The following is a 17,346-nucleotide window of genomic DNA, read 5'->3' as shown; positions in this document are numbered from 1 at the left end:
TCTTATAGATGTGTGTAGCATTAATGATCAGTGCACACTCCTGACGCAGAGAACCTTGACAATCCTTTCCAGAACAAACACAGCTAACAGAAAAGCTGAAATGTTTTTTGAATTGGCAGTGATAGAGCTGTATTGGTACAGGCCAAAAGTCGGCCATAGATGGATCAAATCTTGGCTGGTTCGGTAGGGGCCGGCCGAGATTTGATCAATCTATGGGCAGGCTGAATGTACCCAAGTTGATCCATCGATCAACTTGGGTACAACCAGCCTGTCGGATTTTTAGCATGCGATTACTGCCAGCGCTTATAGCCACTAGCAGTAATCATTGGATATTGACAGCCAGGAAGGCTCCCTACTGACAGAACACAGTAGCGTTGCAGGAGGGATTCCCATCCCATAGTGGAAGGAAAGGAAATCAACTAATCTATGGCTTTCTTTAGTGCTGAACACCCCTTATCCAACCCCCTCCTATGTTGCTCTGTAATAGTATCATTTACAATTTGTGCCAGGAGAATAAGTGTTGTCAAAAGATCTGTATAGCATCGCGCTGCACAGAAAAACTTCTGGGGGTTAGTGTAGGCCACAAGATTTAGTGCAGGGGATGGTTCACTGTACTCTACACCAGCCAATACATTTCCCCTGTACAACCCAGCTGTGGAGGACCTTTTGCTTGGTGTTCTCTGCCTAATTGTAAGTTTTACTACCAAGAGGCAGTAAAGGAACTGGTCCTTTCGCCCCCTAGAGGCAGGGGCCAAACACTGGTGCAATCGTTGTTGTTTTACTACTGTAAAGTTTGCAGTTTATAAATATGTACACACATGTGAATGAAAGTGAATTCAAATTATTATTGGTCAATTTCATTATTTATTTATTTTTTTACGTTTTTAAACTGTTGTTTTATTTCACTTTTTATATACAGTCTTTAAGAAAAATATTTTGGTCCTGAAAACAAACTAAAGAACGAGGAAATTATACTGGACCACAATCCTCTTTTTATGTAGAGAGATAGATAACCGTATATTTTGTGGGGAACTTAATCACATGTCCTTATTCTTTCCTTGTATTTTGTTCTCAGGCCCCCAGATATGGGCGGAGTTCCTCCTGGAAAGGCAGTATTATCCATGAATGGACTCAGCTATGGTGCCATTCGAGCAGACACCGAGGAGAAGCTTTCTGTGCTCACTGTACAGGATGTGGGACAAGTCATGCCTGGAGGTACTATGAATGAAATTATGGGCAATCCATTGCATTGGGTTTTGTACTATCTGAATAGATTTCATAGTTCATTCTACTAATAAATACCCTTTTGCCTCCCCATAGCCAGCATGTGTGTTGTGAAGGCGGAAGGTGTTCCATATCTATGTAAGACAGATGAAGTTGGAGAGTTGTGTATGTCCTCCAGCTCCACGGGCACTGCATACTATGGGCTCCATGGGATCACCAAAACTATTTTTGAGGTAAGTTATATGAATAAGATGTGTGGAAGCTGAATAAAGTAGAGAAGGGTGTTGCTGATTGGGTGAAAGTTTTATTTTTCTCTTTTAGACAATACCACTTACTTCCAATGGAGATCCTGTGTCTAACCAGACATTCACTAGAACTGGGCTACTGGGGTTCATTGGACCAGTGAGTATCTCAGCAATTCCTGAGTATTTATTTCACATATTTGTATGCATTCTGTGTATACATCAGTGTAATATTGAGAATCGCTAGCAAAGCACCAGACTCCAACTGTTGTGGCCCTATAACTTTACTGAGTAAGAGCCAGCACTGAGTAGCTGATGTGCATATTTGTTCAGTAGCATGCGTTGTTCAAAATATTTGTGTATCCATTTTGTTTTATGTATGAAGCATACATAACGATTGATAAACTAAGACCAGTGAGACAACAAGTAAAAATTTAAGGGTTGAGAGTGTAAGGAAAATTTAATTTGGATTAAATAAAATATAGTCTGAATTTATTTGTTTAACCCAGGACTTTTATACTCTGAGTAGATATGTGTTGATATGTAAACGCAATTAAGCTCAGGTTCATTAATAAGTAGCTAAAAAATATTCAGGTATGCAGATAATGTAATTGACCCTTCATTGCTATGGTCAATGACGAGAATGATTCTGATTTTTAGAAATGTACTGTAAATTACCTTTTTTTTTAAACCTGAACATGCACATCTTACAACAGCTAGCATTAGTTTATATTTCAGATAGTTACCGGATGTATGTTTCTTATGTGTTCTTACATTTTAATGAACACGTCTGTGTAGGAGCGGTTGGTGTATGTCGTGGGGAAAGTGGACGGTCAGATGGTCGTCGGTGGACGCAGGCACAGTTGTGATGACGTGGTAGCAACAGCCTTAGCTGTGGAGCCCATGAAGTTTGTTTACAGAGGGAGGTAAGAGATGATATAGTTTAAAAATAAATGTATATTTTCTTATGTATTAAGTTCTGGACCAAAATAAAATATTTGATTTTTCTCTTTAGCAATGTAAATATGAAATGTTGCATGTTAACATTTTAGATTAGATTCAGATTGGAATGCTTTCTAGCCAGCTAATGGCAAGTGTTAATCAGGGTATACACGTAGGGGTTTTTTTTTTTTTCATTCCTTTGACAGCCCGTAAAAAATATGACTGCGGGCCGACAGCACAACCGTGCATGCGCCCTTCTGAAGCCTGCAAAGCTCATACGTGATAGCCCATTTTTGAATGGGCGGGCGCATACACAGTGGTGTGGTGGCACCGCCTGGTGCCATTTTTTAATGGAAGGCAGTAACACTTGGGTCTATGCGCCCGCAGCACCACAGCAGGAATTGGGAGGACAGTAGCAGTACACTGATGTGAGTGTCTCGTTGGCGGCGCCTCGCTACAGCAGAGAGGAGGACATTGATGTGAGGGGGCAGAGGAGAGGACATTACTGGGGGGAGTGAAGGGGGCAGAGGAGGACATTACTAAGGGGGTGAAGGGGCAGAGGGTGACATTGCTGGGGGGGGAGTGAAGGGGGCAAAGGTGGGCATTACTGGGGGAGGGGAGGAAGGGTGCAGAGGAGGACATTACTGTGAAGCGGAGACATTACTGTTGGGAGGTATGAAGGGGGCAGAGGAGGACATTACTGTTGGGGGGGGGTAAAGGGGGCAGAGGAAATTACTGGGGGTGGGGTGAAGGGGACAGAGGTGGGGGGGGTAAAGGGGGCAGTGGAGGACCTTACTAGGGGAGAGGGGGGGCGAAGGGAGAAGAGAGAGAGCTGTGGGGGTTTATATGAAGGTGGACAGAGGAGGACTCTGCTGTGGGAGGTGAAAGGGGACAGATTAGGTTATAAGGGGGCACTGCAGGACCCTGCAGTGGGGGGGTCATGATATTTATTTTTGAGGTGAGGGCATCTTAGGGGGGTTTCCACACTTTTTTTCACCAGGACTTGATCCCTGTGGAGACCCTCTAGAGATTCTCTTCAGGGCGCAGCCACCCTGTTGACTTTAGTGGCTAGTGAACAACAGCTCAAGGGACTCCATTGCAAAAGTAAGGTCTGAACCAGCAAACTTGAATGAGCTTTTCCCAAAGGTTGGCAAGAACAGTCTCTAGGATCTTTTCAGGCTTGTACTCACTGTGCCTCCAGGTTAGATATTTTGTGGACTTCCTTCAGATGCTTTCAGGAGCTCTGAATGGTAAGCCCCCTAGCTCTAACTGGAGCTGGGACCCAGATGGCCTCTTCCAAACTTCAACTGTGTGCCCAGAGGCTGGGTCTTCTCCACAGGACAAAGACCCTGCTGTTCCAGGCCCCAACCTATTTATACATACCCCACCCCCCTACTGGCTAGTCTTCTTGCCCGGGATTAGCTGAGGCTATATGAATATACAAGTGAGGGTCTACCTCTTCACCCACTAAACTCTGGAACCTATTCAGATGAAAGAAACAGAGCCTGCGAGTGGCAGAACCCAGAACAGCCAAAATCAACCAAACTTTGGCCACTGGCTACAAATTTTCTTCAAGCTGTTAGCGACCTAGCTAAGAGGGTGCTACAGTAATTAGTGCTGAGCTTGAAAAACCTAAGCATCTAGATTCTTATCTCTTGTTGGTGCTCTGCTCTCTCCTAGGATAGCTGTGTTTTCAGTTAATGTGCTGCATGATGAAAGGATTGTGCTGGTGGCTGAACAGCGTCCGGACTCCTCAGAAGAAGACAGCTTCCAGTGGATGAGCAGAGTCTTACAGGTAAGCCGAACATGTTTTACCAACATCTTCAGCATTTTCTCATCTTAAAGCCTATGGGAACATGAGATCACTGCAACTGTTTTTCCAACACCACCCACCCTACAGCTGTCTATGGAATTTCACACCTTCCAGAATGATAAAGGAAGTTTGAGATGTAATGGGGCATGCTTTATAATGCACTCTACAGGAATGACTGTAGTTAACCCTGAAGTGCCCAAATCCTTGTTCCTGAACACTTTTTTTTTTTCTGCAGCTTAGTTTATTGCAGAATGTGTGTACCACAAGGCCAGATTATTTAGAGAGTTTTTGGACATTAGGAGAGGAACTTAATTTGATATGTGGAAAAGAATTCAATCCAGGTGGCCGCGCTCCAGCAACGATTTCTTAATTGGTTAAAAACCATACAGAAAAGGATGCAATCAACAGCTGACATGTTTCATACCGTTGCTTACTCATGAGCTATGAATAAGCACCAGTAGTTAGGGTGTGAAACATGTCAGCTGTTTGCATCTTTTGCTGTATAATTTTTAACCAATAAAGAAATCGTTGTTGGAGTGCGGCCATTCGGATTGAATTATTTTCTATATGCTACTTTGCATACTGAGCCAGCACCATCATTTTGAGGAGAAGATTTTTTGTGACCCAGACACCTGGAGCAGGTTCTTTTCCCTGTTTTCTCTATTTGTTATGTGTTACAGTTGTTGGCTTATTCACTGAAAGTATTTGTACGTTTAGATAGTAATGTTTCAAGCTTTGCCGCATAATTGCACAGACCTGAGCAATTCAAACTGAGCATATGATGGAAGCACGCAAAAGCATAGGATACCTTTAGTGAAAATGTATGTCAGATTGATAAATATTTTGGTTTAGAGAGATGGGCAACTAAATTTTGCAAATAATTATTTTTTTTTTAAATAAATTTCTTATTTATAAACAAAATACAGCAGATATGAGTGTAATTCCGCGTACACCCGATCATTTTTCGGCATGAAAAAACGTTGTTTTTAAAAAATGGCATTTAAAATGATCGTGTGTGGGCTTCACATCATTTTTCAGGTTCTGAAAAACGACAAATAAAAAATTCGAGCATGCTGCATTTTTTAACAACGTTTTAAACTATGTCGTTTTTCGGGTTGTAAAAAATGATCGTGTGTGGGCTAAAACGACGTTAAAAACCTGCGCATGCTCAGAAGCAAGTTATGAGACGGGAGCGCTCGTTCTGGTAAAACTACCGTTCATAATGAAGTAAGCACATTCATCACGCTGTAACAGACAGAAAAGCGCGAATCGTCTTTTACTAACACGGAATTGGCTAAAGCAGCCCCAAGGGTGGAGTCATCCGCATGGAACTTCCCCTTTAGAGTGCCGTCGTACGTGTTGTACGTCACCGCTCTTTGCTAGAGCATTTTTTTTAAATGATGGTGTGTGGGCAACGTTGTTTTAATGATGAAGTTGGAAAAACTTATTTTTTTCTACATGACGAAAAAACATTGTTTTTTTTTATGCCGAAAAATGATCGTGTGTACGCGGCATATGAGATAGCCTGCAGGACTTTATACCATGGGGTGGGGATGTACACCAGTGTGGCCCGAAAGGTGTTTTTTTGGGGGCAGGGAGTTGGGCAACCTTCTCAGGCACATTTGGGAAGCGCCAGCCTGGCTAATTTTATTCATAAGTGGACACTTCAAAGCTCAGTGAAAAGGTTTTTTTTTTGGAGAGATCTGGTAAGTTTCGTAAGTTAGCCTCGTCAAAGTTAAAGCGGTTGTAAACCGCATATATAATTTTTTTTTTTTTAAACCTGCAAGGCAAAAGGCATAATCAGCTAGTATGCACCGCATAATAGCTGATTATGAAATACTTACCTCGGAACGAGGTGAAGAACACTTACCTGGTCCACGCCGAGCGAGATGTCATCTTGCTCCGGCGTGTCTTCCGGGTATCGCCGCTCCAACGCTGTGATTGGCTGGAGCGGCGATGACGTCACTCCCGCGCGTGCGCGCGGGAGATTTCAAATCGGCTAGGTCCGGCAGCTGCCGGGCCTTTCACCGTGGATTCCCCCCTGCGCAAGCGCCACTGCAATCGGCGGCGCATTTCGAGGGAAATATCTCCTAAACCATACAGATTTAGGAGATATTCTTTATACCTACAGGTAAGCCTTATTATAGGCTTACCTGTAGGTAAAAGTGAAAAATAAGGGTTTACAACCACTTTAAGCAGTTGCCTTTCCCAGGTGTTTCAGGGTACATCAGACATGAAGTTTGAGCCATCAATTGTAGCATATGTTAAGTGATCGAATATCATAGGTTGGCAGGATCCAGTTGAGTCGCTGAAAGAAGAAGCGGAAATGCTGGGCTGTAAGTATGTAAAAGAAAGAGAAGCAGCACCACTGACTAAGTGTAGTAGGTTTTTAGCTCTCATTAAAACAAAGACAATATGCAGTCACAGTGCGTGATCCAAAAAGCAGCAAGTATTGCAATTCCACTAGATGGCAACCTTGTCCCAGCCTAGGCCCTTTTTCGTGCAGATAGCCTCTTGCCAGCAACCAGAAGGGCTGCTGCTGACCACACAGAGATCTTCACAGCAGAAACAGGGCACCAGAATGGCATAATGACTTCAGAGAAGCCATCACAACATGTTTCTGGGCATTCTCAAGCCTGCCTAACACTTACAGACTTTGGAATAAATGGGCTCCGAGCAGCATTTCAGAGGACATAAAACTGCTGCCGCCATATTGGCGTAGACCAAATGTAAAGTATGTAGCAGCGCCATCTTGCTGGAGACCAAATAAAGAAAGCGTCAGGGCACCATTTCAGTAGGGACAAACCGTCTCCCTCTGAGTGCCATCTGCACAAGGAAGTGCTTTGACTGGGAAAAGGCTGCCATCTAGTGGAATTGCATTACATGCTGCTTTTTGGATCACACGCTGTGGGTTTATATTATCTTTGTTTTTATGAGAGCTAATAAACAAACTACACTTGGTGGCACTGTTTCTCTTTTCTTGTCTTTTACATAGATGTGGGCCTGCAAGTGAGAGTCACTCCAATCCTGCCATTTGGAAAGAATTTGCTGATGGTGTTCATCCTTTATATGCATTTGAGAAATATGGACTTTTGGTTTATAAACTTGTGTAGAATTATGTCACACTTTTGATTTCCCTTTATCCCTTTGTACACACATGATTGGTTGAGTGTTGGGCCTTTTGTTAATAATTGTGCTGGGTTGCCTTATACAGCAAGGGTTGAGATTTGCGTATAATTGAATTTGGACCTGCTGATTGCTGCAAAGAGTGGTTATCGCCTCCTAAGCATATTTTTATCATAGGCTCATTTTATATGCCAGAGTTGTGACAAGTTTACTTTAAAATGACCCAAAACTCCGGTTTAAAAAAATATTATTCAAATGGTCATCCATAATTCAATACCCTCTATTAATTTTGTGAAAATAGTGCAGCGCTGTGTATCTATAAATCTTATATAAACAAATAATTATACATTCCATAAAACAATTTATGAAAAAAGAAAATAAATAAATTATAAAAACTGTCACCGCTGTGAAAAATCCTATTTAAATGGATGCAATATTCAGTGCACACCACCACCTGCTAAAATGCCTGCTCACCTCAAGGATGAGTATAAAACTGGCTGTGTTCCCTGGTCCATACCTTAGCATGAGTTGTTCCGTCGGACTTCTGACAAAAAAAGTGGAGGCTACGCACGGCGGACTTTTGGAGAAAAAAAGTCTAAAGCCCTGTACACACGATCAGTCCATCCGATGTGAACGGACTGAAGGACCGTTTCATCAATTAACCGATGAAGCTGACTGATGGTCTGATGTGCCTACACACCATCAGTTAAAAAACCGATCGAGTCCAACGCGATGACGTAAAACACAACGATGTGCTGAGAAAAATGAAGTTCAATGCTTCCAAGCATGCATCGACTTGATTCTGAGCATGCGCAGGTTTTTAACCGATGCTTTTGCATACTAACCGTCGGTTTTGACCTATCCGTTAGGCGTCCATCGGTTCAATTTAAAAGCAAGTTCTAACATTTTTGACCGAAGGATAACTGACCGATGGGGCCCACACACCATCATTTTGGACCAATGAAACGGTCCTTCAGTCCGTTTTACATCGTTTTTGACTGATCGTGTGTACGAGGCCTAACTTTTTTTCCGGAAAGTCCGGCCATGTGTTCGAGGCATGAGTGTCACTTTAGGCTGATAGTTTGACTAATAGATATGTATTGAAATGAATTTGCTTTTATATATCCCTAATCAATTCTTTCCACAGGCAATAGACAGCATCCACCAAGTGGGAGTGTACTGCCTTGCATTAGTACCTGCAAACACTCTTCCCAAAGCACCTCTGGGTGGGATTCACATCTCAGAAACCAAGCAGCACTTCTTGGAGGGTTCTCTCCACCCCTGTAATGTTCTTATGTGCCCACACACCTGTGTCACCAATCTGCCCAAACCTCGACAGAAACAGCCAGGTATGAGACAATTTCCCTAATCTCTAGTGTTGTTGTTATTTTGCATTTGATTATAAATGAGTAAATGCAGACGTACAGTGTTCTTGTCAAAAACTCTAAAACATTATAACACTAGTGATATATAAAAGTGGAGAAGCTGTTTACCAGAAAAAAAACTTTTTTTTTTTTTTTTTATTCCAGTTTTCCTATAGTATAGTATAATTAAAACAATATAGACAGAAACAAAATAATGTCTCTAGACAGCCGCACTCTGAACAAATTGTAGCCTTTATTAAAAGAAGGACAGCACTACAAATCACAGCAAACAAAATAAAACCTGGGTCTGATGCGTTTCGCACTGGAATTGGTGCTTAGTCATTTGACTAAGCACTAATTCCAGTGCGAAACGCGTCCGCAGCCAGGTTTATTTTATTGTTTGCTGTGACTTGTAGTGCTGTCCTTCTTTTAATAAAGGCTACAATTTGTTCAGAGTGCGGCTGTCCAGAGACATTTAGGTAGATTCAGAAAGAGTTAGGCCGGCTTATCAGTAGATACTTAGCCGCAATGCACACTGGGAAATGTAGGCGCCCGGCGCATGCGCAGTTGAAAGAAGGCGTCAATCACGTCGGGTCAAGCCTCATTACCATTAAACACGCCCCCTCAGACAAATTTGAATTAGGCGCCCTTACGCCCGCCCGCTTTAGGCTACGCCGCCGTAACTTAGCAGGCAAGTACTTTGAGAATCAAGTACTTGCCTTGTTAACTTACGGCGGCGTAGCCTAAACACGCTAAGCTACGCCGCCGCAAGTTTACACCATTCTCTCTGAATCTACCTAATTGTTTTGTTCCTGCCTTGCCAAGTGCATTGCCTGCATCTGAGTTATCTGCTACGGAGGATCTTCATTTGGGTTCCCACCTGGAGCGGCTACTCCCTCTTTCCTTAAAACAATATAGAAATAAGATCAATCTTGTGTAGTTTATTGGATTGATGTTGTGGATATAACATATATTACAAAGAACAAGCATTATAATAGTTTTGATTGTTTGTTTTTTGTTGTTTTTCTCTAAGATGTGGGTCCAGCTTCTATGATTGTGGGAAACCTAGTAGCTGGAAAACGAATTGCACAGGCTTGTGGAAGAGATGTCACCCAGCTTGAAGACAATGATCAGGCAAGGAAGGTAACAATGTAACTGTATTGTGGAGTGTTTTGGGGCTTCTATAATTCATGCTTTTCATGACAATGATATTTCACATTGCAGTTCCTGTACTTAGCTGATGTCTTACAATGGAGGGCACAGACCACCCCTGATCATGTTCTGCTTCTCCTCCTGAATTCCAAGGTAACTTGTCACTATCTTATGGCCCTCTGAATAGGTCTGCTTCACATTTATCATAATTTGCATAAGCACTTGATTAGACATGTAGAAATATAAACTGCTATTCAGTTTTTTTTGGGGAGGGGGGGGGGGTTGGTCTTGGTATGTATATGTATATAGTTTGTGAGTGTACAGCCTGTTCTGATACGTTGCAATGCTGCATTACAGTGATGTTCAAATCTACGGCCCTCCAGGTGTTGCGGAACTACACATCCCATGAGGCATTGTAAAACTGTGACATTCACAGACATGACTGGGCATGATGGGAATTGTACAGGGTGGGCCATTTATATGGATGGATACACCTTAATAAAATGGGAGTGGTTGGTGATATTAACTTCCTGTTTGTGGCACATTGGTATATGTGAGGGGGGAAACTTTTCAAGATGGGTGGTGACCATGGCGGACATTTTTAAGTCCGCCATTTTGAATCCAACTTTTGTTTTTTCAATAGGAAGAGGGTCATGTGACACATCAAACTTATTGGGAATTTCATAAGAAAAACAATGGTGTGCTTGGTTTTAACGTAACTTTATTCTTTCATGAGTTATTTCCAAGTTTCTGACCACTAATAAAATGTGTTCAATGTGCTCTCCAGTGACATGCGGCGAGTGCTACGCTGTGGGCTCTTGCTAAATGAAGCTAGGACAGCCACTGATGTTTCTTTATTAGACCCCTTTCACACTGGATACGCCTATAGCGGAGCGTTAAAATCGTGGTAAAACACTGCTATTTTACCGCAATTTTAACGCTCCGCTATGGGCGTATCCAGTGTGAAAGGGGTCTAATGAAGAAACATCGGTGGCTGTCCTAGCTTCATTTAGCAAGAGCCCACAGCGTAGCACTCGCCGCATGTCACTGGAGAGCACATTGAACACATTTTATAAGTGGTCAGAAACTTGTAAATAACTCATTAAAGAATAAAGTTACGTTAAAACCAAGCACACCATTGTTTTTCTTGTGAAATTCTCAATAAGTTTGATGTGTCACATGACCCTCTTCCTATTGAAAAAACAAAAGTTGGATTCAAAATGGCCGACTTCAAAATAGCCGCCATGGTCACCACCCATCTTGAAAAGTTTCCCCCCACACATATACTAATGTGCCACAAACAGGAAGTTAATATCACCAACTTTTCCCATTTTATTAAGGTGTATGCATATAAATGGCCCACCCTGTAGTTCCTGAACAACTGGAGGGACATAGTTTGAAGACCCCTGTTGTATTACCCTAAAAACAAAGCTAAACAATGCCTATGTATACATAAAGCAGGAACCAAATTCTTCAGGTCTGTCCACAGCAGACAAGTCCGATAAATAGAACCCAAAACCTGTGCATTTATTAAGATGAAGTCTTTCTCAATGATTTAAAGAAAATAGAGATGAAGAAAAATGAGAACTTAAAAATCTAAGGGGAAACCGCATTTGTGTACACTTTTCTTATTGAATATAAATGGAATAGACTGTTTCGGTAAACTTCACATAGTTTTGGAAAATGTAAAGGTGATTATACAGAGGTTTGCAGCCATCTTAACGTGTAATCACAGACGCTCTGCTTATCCTTCACAGGGTGCTGTGGCCAGTTCTGCAACTTGCTTGCAGCTGCACAAGCGAGCAGAACGTGTAGCTGCTGGACTGGTGGAGAAAGCTCGTCTTAATGTCGGAGACCATGTAGCTCTTGTGTATCCTCCTGGTAAGTGCTATGAAAGCCGTCAGTGGTCACTGTTCACTGTCAGCTGTTCAAATGCCTGCCATTTTCTAACTACTGTAACTTAAAGGCTCTTGCATATAGGCACCTGAGTCTGTTCAAAATATTTGCTGGCATCTGCCCAGGTACCGCATGCAGACTCCCATTGACATGAGTAGCTGTGCGCTGCTGTATTGGTGTATACGGCATTGCTTTTATAAACAGAAGTACAGCATACAAGGCATAAGAGAAAAAAAACAGCAATTTTTATTGCATATGCTGTTACTCTTGTATTTAATAGCCCCGTCGTATACACAGATACAGTGCCTTGAAAAAGTATTCACACCTCTTGAAATTATCCACATTTTGTCTTGTTACGACCAAAAATGTAAATGTAATTAATTGGGATTTTATGGGATAGACCAACACAAAGTGGCACATAATTGTAAATCGGAGGAAAAATTATCGTTTTCAAAATGTTTTACAAATAAATATCTGAAAAGTGTCGAGGGCATTTGTATTCAGCCTCATTTACTTTGATACCCCTAACTAAAATCTAGTGGAACCAATTGCCTTAAGAAGTCATTAGTAAATAGATTCCACCTGTGTTTAATTTAATCTCAGTATAAATACGGCTGTTCTGTGAAGCCTCCAGATTTGTTAAAGTACCTTGGTGAACAAACGGCATCATGAAGGCCAAGGAACACACCAGACAGGTCAGGAATAAAGTTGTGAAGAAGTTTAAAGCAAGGTTGGGTTATAAAAAAAAATATCCCAAGCTTTGAACATCTCACGGAGCACTGTTCAATCCATCATCCGAAAATGGAAGGAGTATGGCAAAACTGGGAACCTACCAAGACATGGCCATCCACCTAAACTGACAGGCTGGGCAAGGAGAGCATTAATCAGAGAAGCAGCAAAGCGGCCCTTGATAACTCTGGAGGAGCTGCAGAGATTCACAGTTCAGATGGGAGAATCTGTCCACAGGACAACTATTAGTTGTGCACGCAACAAATCTGCCCTTTATGGAAGAGTGGCAAGAAGAAAGCCATTGTTAAAAGAAAGCCATAAAAAGTCCTGTTTGTAGTTTGCAAGAAGCCATGTGGGGGACACAGAAAACATGCTGAAGAAGTTGCTCTGGTCTGATGAGACCAAAATTGAACTTTTAGGCCTAAAAGCAAAACACTATGTGTAGCAGAAAACTAACACTGCACATCACCCTGAACACACCATCCCCACCGTGAAACATGGTGGTGGCAGCATCATGTGGGAATGCTTTTTAGCAGGGACAGGGAAGCCAAATACAGGGCAGTTTTAGAAGAAAACTCGTTAGTTTGCAAAAGATTTGAGACTGGGGCAGAGGTTCACCTCCCAGCAGGATAACGACTCTAAACATACAGCAAACTAAACTTAATCTTTGGAAAGACGTGAAAATTGCTGTTCAGATGCTCTCCATACAATCTGACAGAGCTTGACCTATTTTGCAAGAAGAATGGGCAAACATTTCACTCTCTAGATGTGCGAAGCTGGTAGGAACATGGTAGGAACATGCCCCAAAATACTTGCAGGTGTAATTGCAGGGAAAGGTGGTTCTGCAAGGTATTGACTCAGAGGGGCTGAATACAAATGCGCACTTTTCACATACTGTATTTATTTGTACAAAATATCGAACGCTATCATTTTCTTTCCACTTCACAATTATGTGCCACTTTCTGTTCATCACATAAAATCCCAATGAAATACATTTACGCTTTTGGTTGTAACATGACAAAATGTCAATAGGAGGCTGTATGCTGCACCCAGGTTGCCTGGGCAGAGGAGATACGCAGGCAATCAGGCAGAATTGGGCATCACTGTCCCTGTGCAAGAGTTCTTCATGTGGGAAGCCATAGGAAATTTATCATTATTTTATGGTGTTGATAGAACTACTCTAGTCAAGTACAGAATAGCGTTGCTGTCACAAAATGGAGGAAAGCTTAAAGTATAACTAAAGGCAACTTTTTGTTTTGTTATTTGTTTTTGGGTGGAAGGGGGTTAGATCCCCTGTTAAGGTTTTTTGTCTGTGTCCCGTTGGGAATATTCACCTTCTTTATCTAGCCTGTGGCCTAGAAAGCAAATCACGAAGTTTGGGTTGTCTTATAATACGTTGTTGTTTGCTAATGGGAGTCAAGCTATGGGTGATAGCCATCCAGCTGACTCATTACCCTTGCCTACTAATGGTTGTCACTAAGTTGAAATTTTAATGTTGTTCTTTGTGATACTGAAATTGACAATATATACAAATTTTTAACCCTAAAGTTTGGGTTGTTCCCAGAACAGTAATAGAGGGGAAGTCTTCGAACGAGGAAACTAGGTCTCAATAAGGGATTCCCCTTTTGGGAGAGAATTTCTCTTCCTGTTTTGGTTGTGGGACACGAACCTAAGGGCCCTTTCACACGGGGCGGATCAGTAATGATCCGCCTCCGTGTGCTCAGTGGGGATCGCTCTGTAAATACCCACTGAGCCGTCGGATGACAGGGCGGTCTCCACACACTGTGCAGGGACCGCCCTGTCTTTTCTCCGCTCTCCCCTATGGGGGATCGGATGAACACGGACCGCAGACGGAAGAAAAAATAGGGTTTTCTTCCGTCTGCAAAATCGGATGTTTGCGGAGGCAGATGATTACGGGTGTCAGTGGATGTTTATGTGCTGACACCCGCAATCACATAGGGACCAATGTATGTCCCTTTTTCATCCGCAAAAGCGGACATACGGTCCGCACGTCTGAAAGGGGCCTAAGGCAAATCTCTCCAAAGGGACACAGAAAAAAAAACTGCCAGAGATTCTTTCCTTTCCTCACTGTATTCATAATAATAATAATAATAAAAAAAAAAAGATCAACTTTTAACAGAATGCTTCTAGTAGGTGTGAGGACATGCCTTTTCTTTAAATATGATTCCATGCAGCTAAGCCAGGGGTAAGCAACCTAAGCACTCCAGCTGAGATGAAACTACAAATCCCCTCATGCTGCTGCCTTTTGGAGTCATGCCAGTGGTTGTCAGTCATGAGTCTGAATCTCAGAGTCATGGGACTTGTAGTTCCACAACAGCTAAAGTACAGAGGTTGCCTGCCCCTGAGCCAAGCTGTCCCAAGGCACCTAGATAAATACCAGCTTTATCAGTGTTAAGCCCTGTGTCGCCAGGCGGCAGTTCACGCCAGAGCATCTTCTTTACCATACAAGCAAATAGGAATGCAAAATCAGCTTGAAGAAGTTCAAATGCATCTCAGAATTAGGGGAATGGCAGGTCAGATTCACTTGTTAAACTCTGAATGATGTCAAATCTTAGGTAAAAGCTGGATTTGCCTATCCTCACAGGCCCTTTTTTGTATTGACGTGCCCCTCTCCCTGGCTTCCATGTGATTTAGGCCTGGACCTGCTAATTTACCCTCCCAGATATTGCATTGTGTGATTTAAGAATGGAGTAAGGGTGCATTTTCTTTATTGGCCTTTTGGAAGTGCATCAGGTCAGATGCCGTGAAAAATGTTTAAAACAAAAAGGCTAGAAGAAGCTTACACTTTCATCTCTCAGCAAAAATTACAAATTAAAATTTCATGTGCAAATAAAATTGAATCAATGGTATGTCATGTAACCAGTTTAAAATTAGATTTTTCCACAGAACTTTTCGTAAAGGTTTGTTGTGTTAAAACTTGAATTTCTGTATATTTCCCTTAGGCATTGACCTTATTGCCACGTTTTTTGGTTGCCTATATGCTGGATGTATTCCTATCACTGTGCGCCCTCCACACCCGCAAAACCTTACAACAACTCTGCCCACCGTCAAGATGATTGTTGAGGTGAGTGCAACCTAGGCTGGGTATAAAGAAACCCTGTCAGTTTTTGAAATATCTTAATTTAAAATCATTTGATTCAGTTGGAAAATGTATCCAAAATATGTAGTTGCCAAATAATGGCTTCCTCCAGAGCTACCTCTTCACATTAAAACAGTTGCAATTAGTCTTGGCTGAAGGTCTGGCCCCTGGTGTCCTATGCAGGTCACTCCCTCTACATATCTAATGGGAAAAGACAGCTCAGGCAATGGACATTTGTGGCACATTAGATGTGTGGACATGTAATTTATACTAGTGATGCACTGAAATGAAAAGTCCAGTGCCGAAACTAAAACCGAAAATTGAAGATGAACTTGGCTGAAAACCAAAAAATCGTATAGTAATTGTAATCGTTTAATGAAGAGCCTTTAAGTCATAAAGATGCCATAACCCATGGCAACCAATGATAATTCATCCTGTATTGGTCTGACTGGAAGAAACTGGATTTGTTATGTTGAATGAACAATTTACTGAACAAGGCTTATGCCCTGTACAAAGTTGGATGGTTTTTCCGACGGAATTGCGCTCAAGCTTGGCTTGCATACACACGGTCACACAAAAGTTCTCGGAACTTTCTAGCGCTAAGAACGCAGTGACGTATAACACTATGACAAGGCGAGAAAAAGAAGTTCAATGCTTCCGAGCATGCATGTTTTTTTCCCGTCGGAATTCCATACAGACGAACGGATTTTCCGATAGAAAAAATTGAGAACCTGTTCTCAAACTTTTGCTGGCGGAAATGCCGCCAGTAAAAGTCTGATGGAGCCTACACATGGTCGGAATTTCCGATGAAAAGCTCACATCAGACTTGCTGGCAGAAATTGTGCTCGTGTGTACAGGGCATTAGTGTCCTAAAGACGAGGCTAATATTCTACATGACTTCCTAAAAACACATACAGAGATTATGAACTAGCCAAAAAAAGAGTAATCGCTGCACAGCACTAAACAATTTCAGTTTTGTTGATTTACTGCAGGTAATAAATATATATATATATATATATATATATATATATATATATATTATAAAGATATATATATATGATATAAAGATTTTGCATGGCTCATCTAAAGTTAAGCCATGTTAAAGCAGCCGTAACTTTGTGACGGGAAAAAATTACTAGCGACAACGTAACGAACGCGAAAACCTTTGTGGATCACCGTAAAACCTAATTTGCATACCCGACGCTGGAAAACGACGCGAACGCCACCCAGCGGCGGCTGAAGTATTGCATCCTAAGATCCGACGGTATAAGTCAATTACAATTGTCGGATCTTAGGGCTACCTATGCGTAACTGATTCTATGAATCAGTCGCATAGATATACTCAGAGATACGACGGCGTATCTCTTCTGTGAATCTGGCCCTCAGTTTCTTGGCTGTCATGCTCATCCTCCTCTTTTAATAGTTGGAATTACTGACCCAAAACAAGTATAGAGATCAGGACTGTCGTATCAAATGCGAAAGTCATTATCTGCATATTTATTCCATATCGGTGTTTCAAAATGGATCAGTAAGATAGCCAGGCAAGTTGCCATTTTTAGGAAAGGCCAACAATGGCAACCTTTCTAAGATTCCTTTTTAATGGAGGCATGTACTGAGGAAAATGAGAGTAGTAGTACATTTACAGTCACCAACAAGGGTCCAAATTGGGATCCCTGATCTGCATGCTTGTTCAAGGCCACCAACTGCATTACAGCCAGGAAAATAAGGTTGGCAATGGCAGTCTCCTCCCTGCTCTCA

At 42.0% G+C, this 17,346-nt stretch overlaps 1 protein-coding gene across 6 annotated transcripts in view; it reads left to right on the top strand.

The window, feature by feature from the left end:
* The window catches only part of DIP2A (disco interacting protein 2 homolog A), a 165,623-nt gene that overhangs the window by 132,468 nt on the left and 15,809 nt on the right, over nt 1-17,346 (top strand). For 4 of the 6 annotated variants that reach the window (XM_040357582.1, XM_040357585.1, XM_040357584.1 and 1 more), the window contains exons 18-27: nt 1,076-1,215; nt 1,321-1,457; nt 1,546-1,626; nt 2,265-2,392; nt 4,089-4,203; nt 8,495-8,696; nt 9,745-9,854; nt 9,936-10,016; nt 11,621-11,744; nt 15,452-15,573. In XM_040357582.1, the coding sequence (XP_040213516.1) occupies nt 1,076-1,215; nt 1,321-1,457; nt 1,546-1,626; nt 2,265-2,392; nt 4,089-4,203; nt 8,495-8,696; nt 9,745-9,854; nt 9,936-10,016; nt 11,621-11,744; nt 15,452-15,573 (1,240 nt within the window). Of the gene's footprint in view, nt 1-1,075; nt 1,216-1,320; nt 1,458-1,545; nt 1,627-2,264; nt 2,397-4,088; nt 4,204-8,494; nt 8,697-9,744; nt 9,855-9,935; nt 10,017-11,620; nt 11,745-15,451; nt 15,574-17,346 lie in introns of those variants that run through there. The other 2 variants (XM_040357583.1, XM_040357587.1) reach the window with 2 other exon arrangements.

This window comes from Rana temporaria, chromosome 6 (genome assembly GCF_905171775.1).
Source record: "Rana temporaria chromosome 6, aRanTem1.1, whole genome shotgun sequence".
NCBI lineage: Eukaryota > Metazoa > Chordata > Amphibia > Anura > Ranidae > Rana > Rana temporaria.
This window is presented reverse-complemented; position numbering and strand designations above follow the sequence as displayed.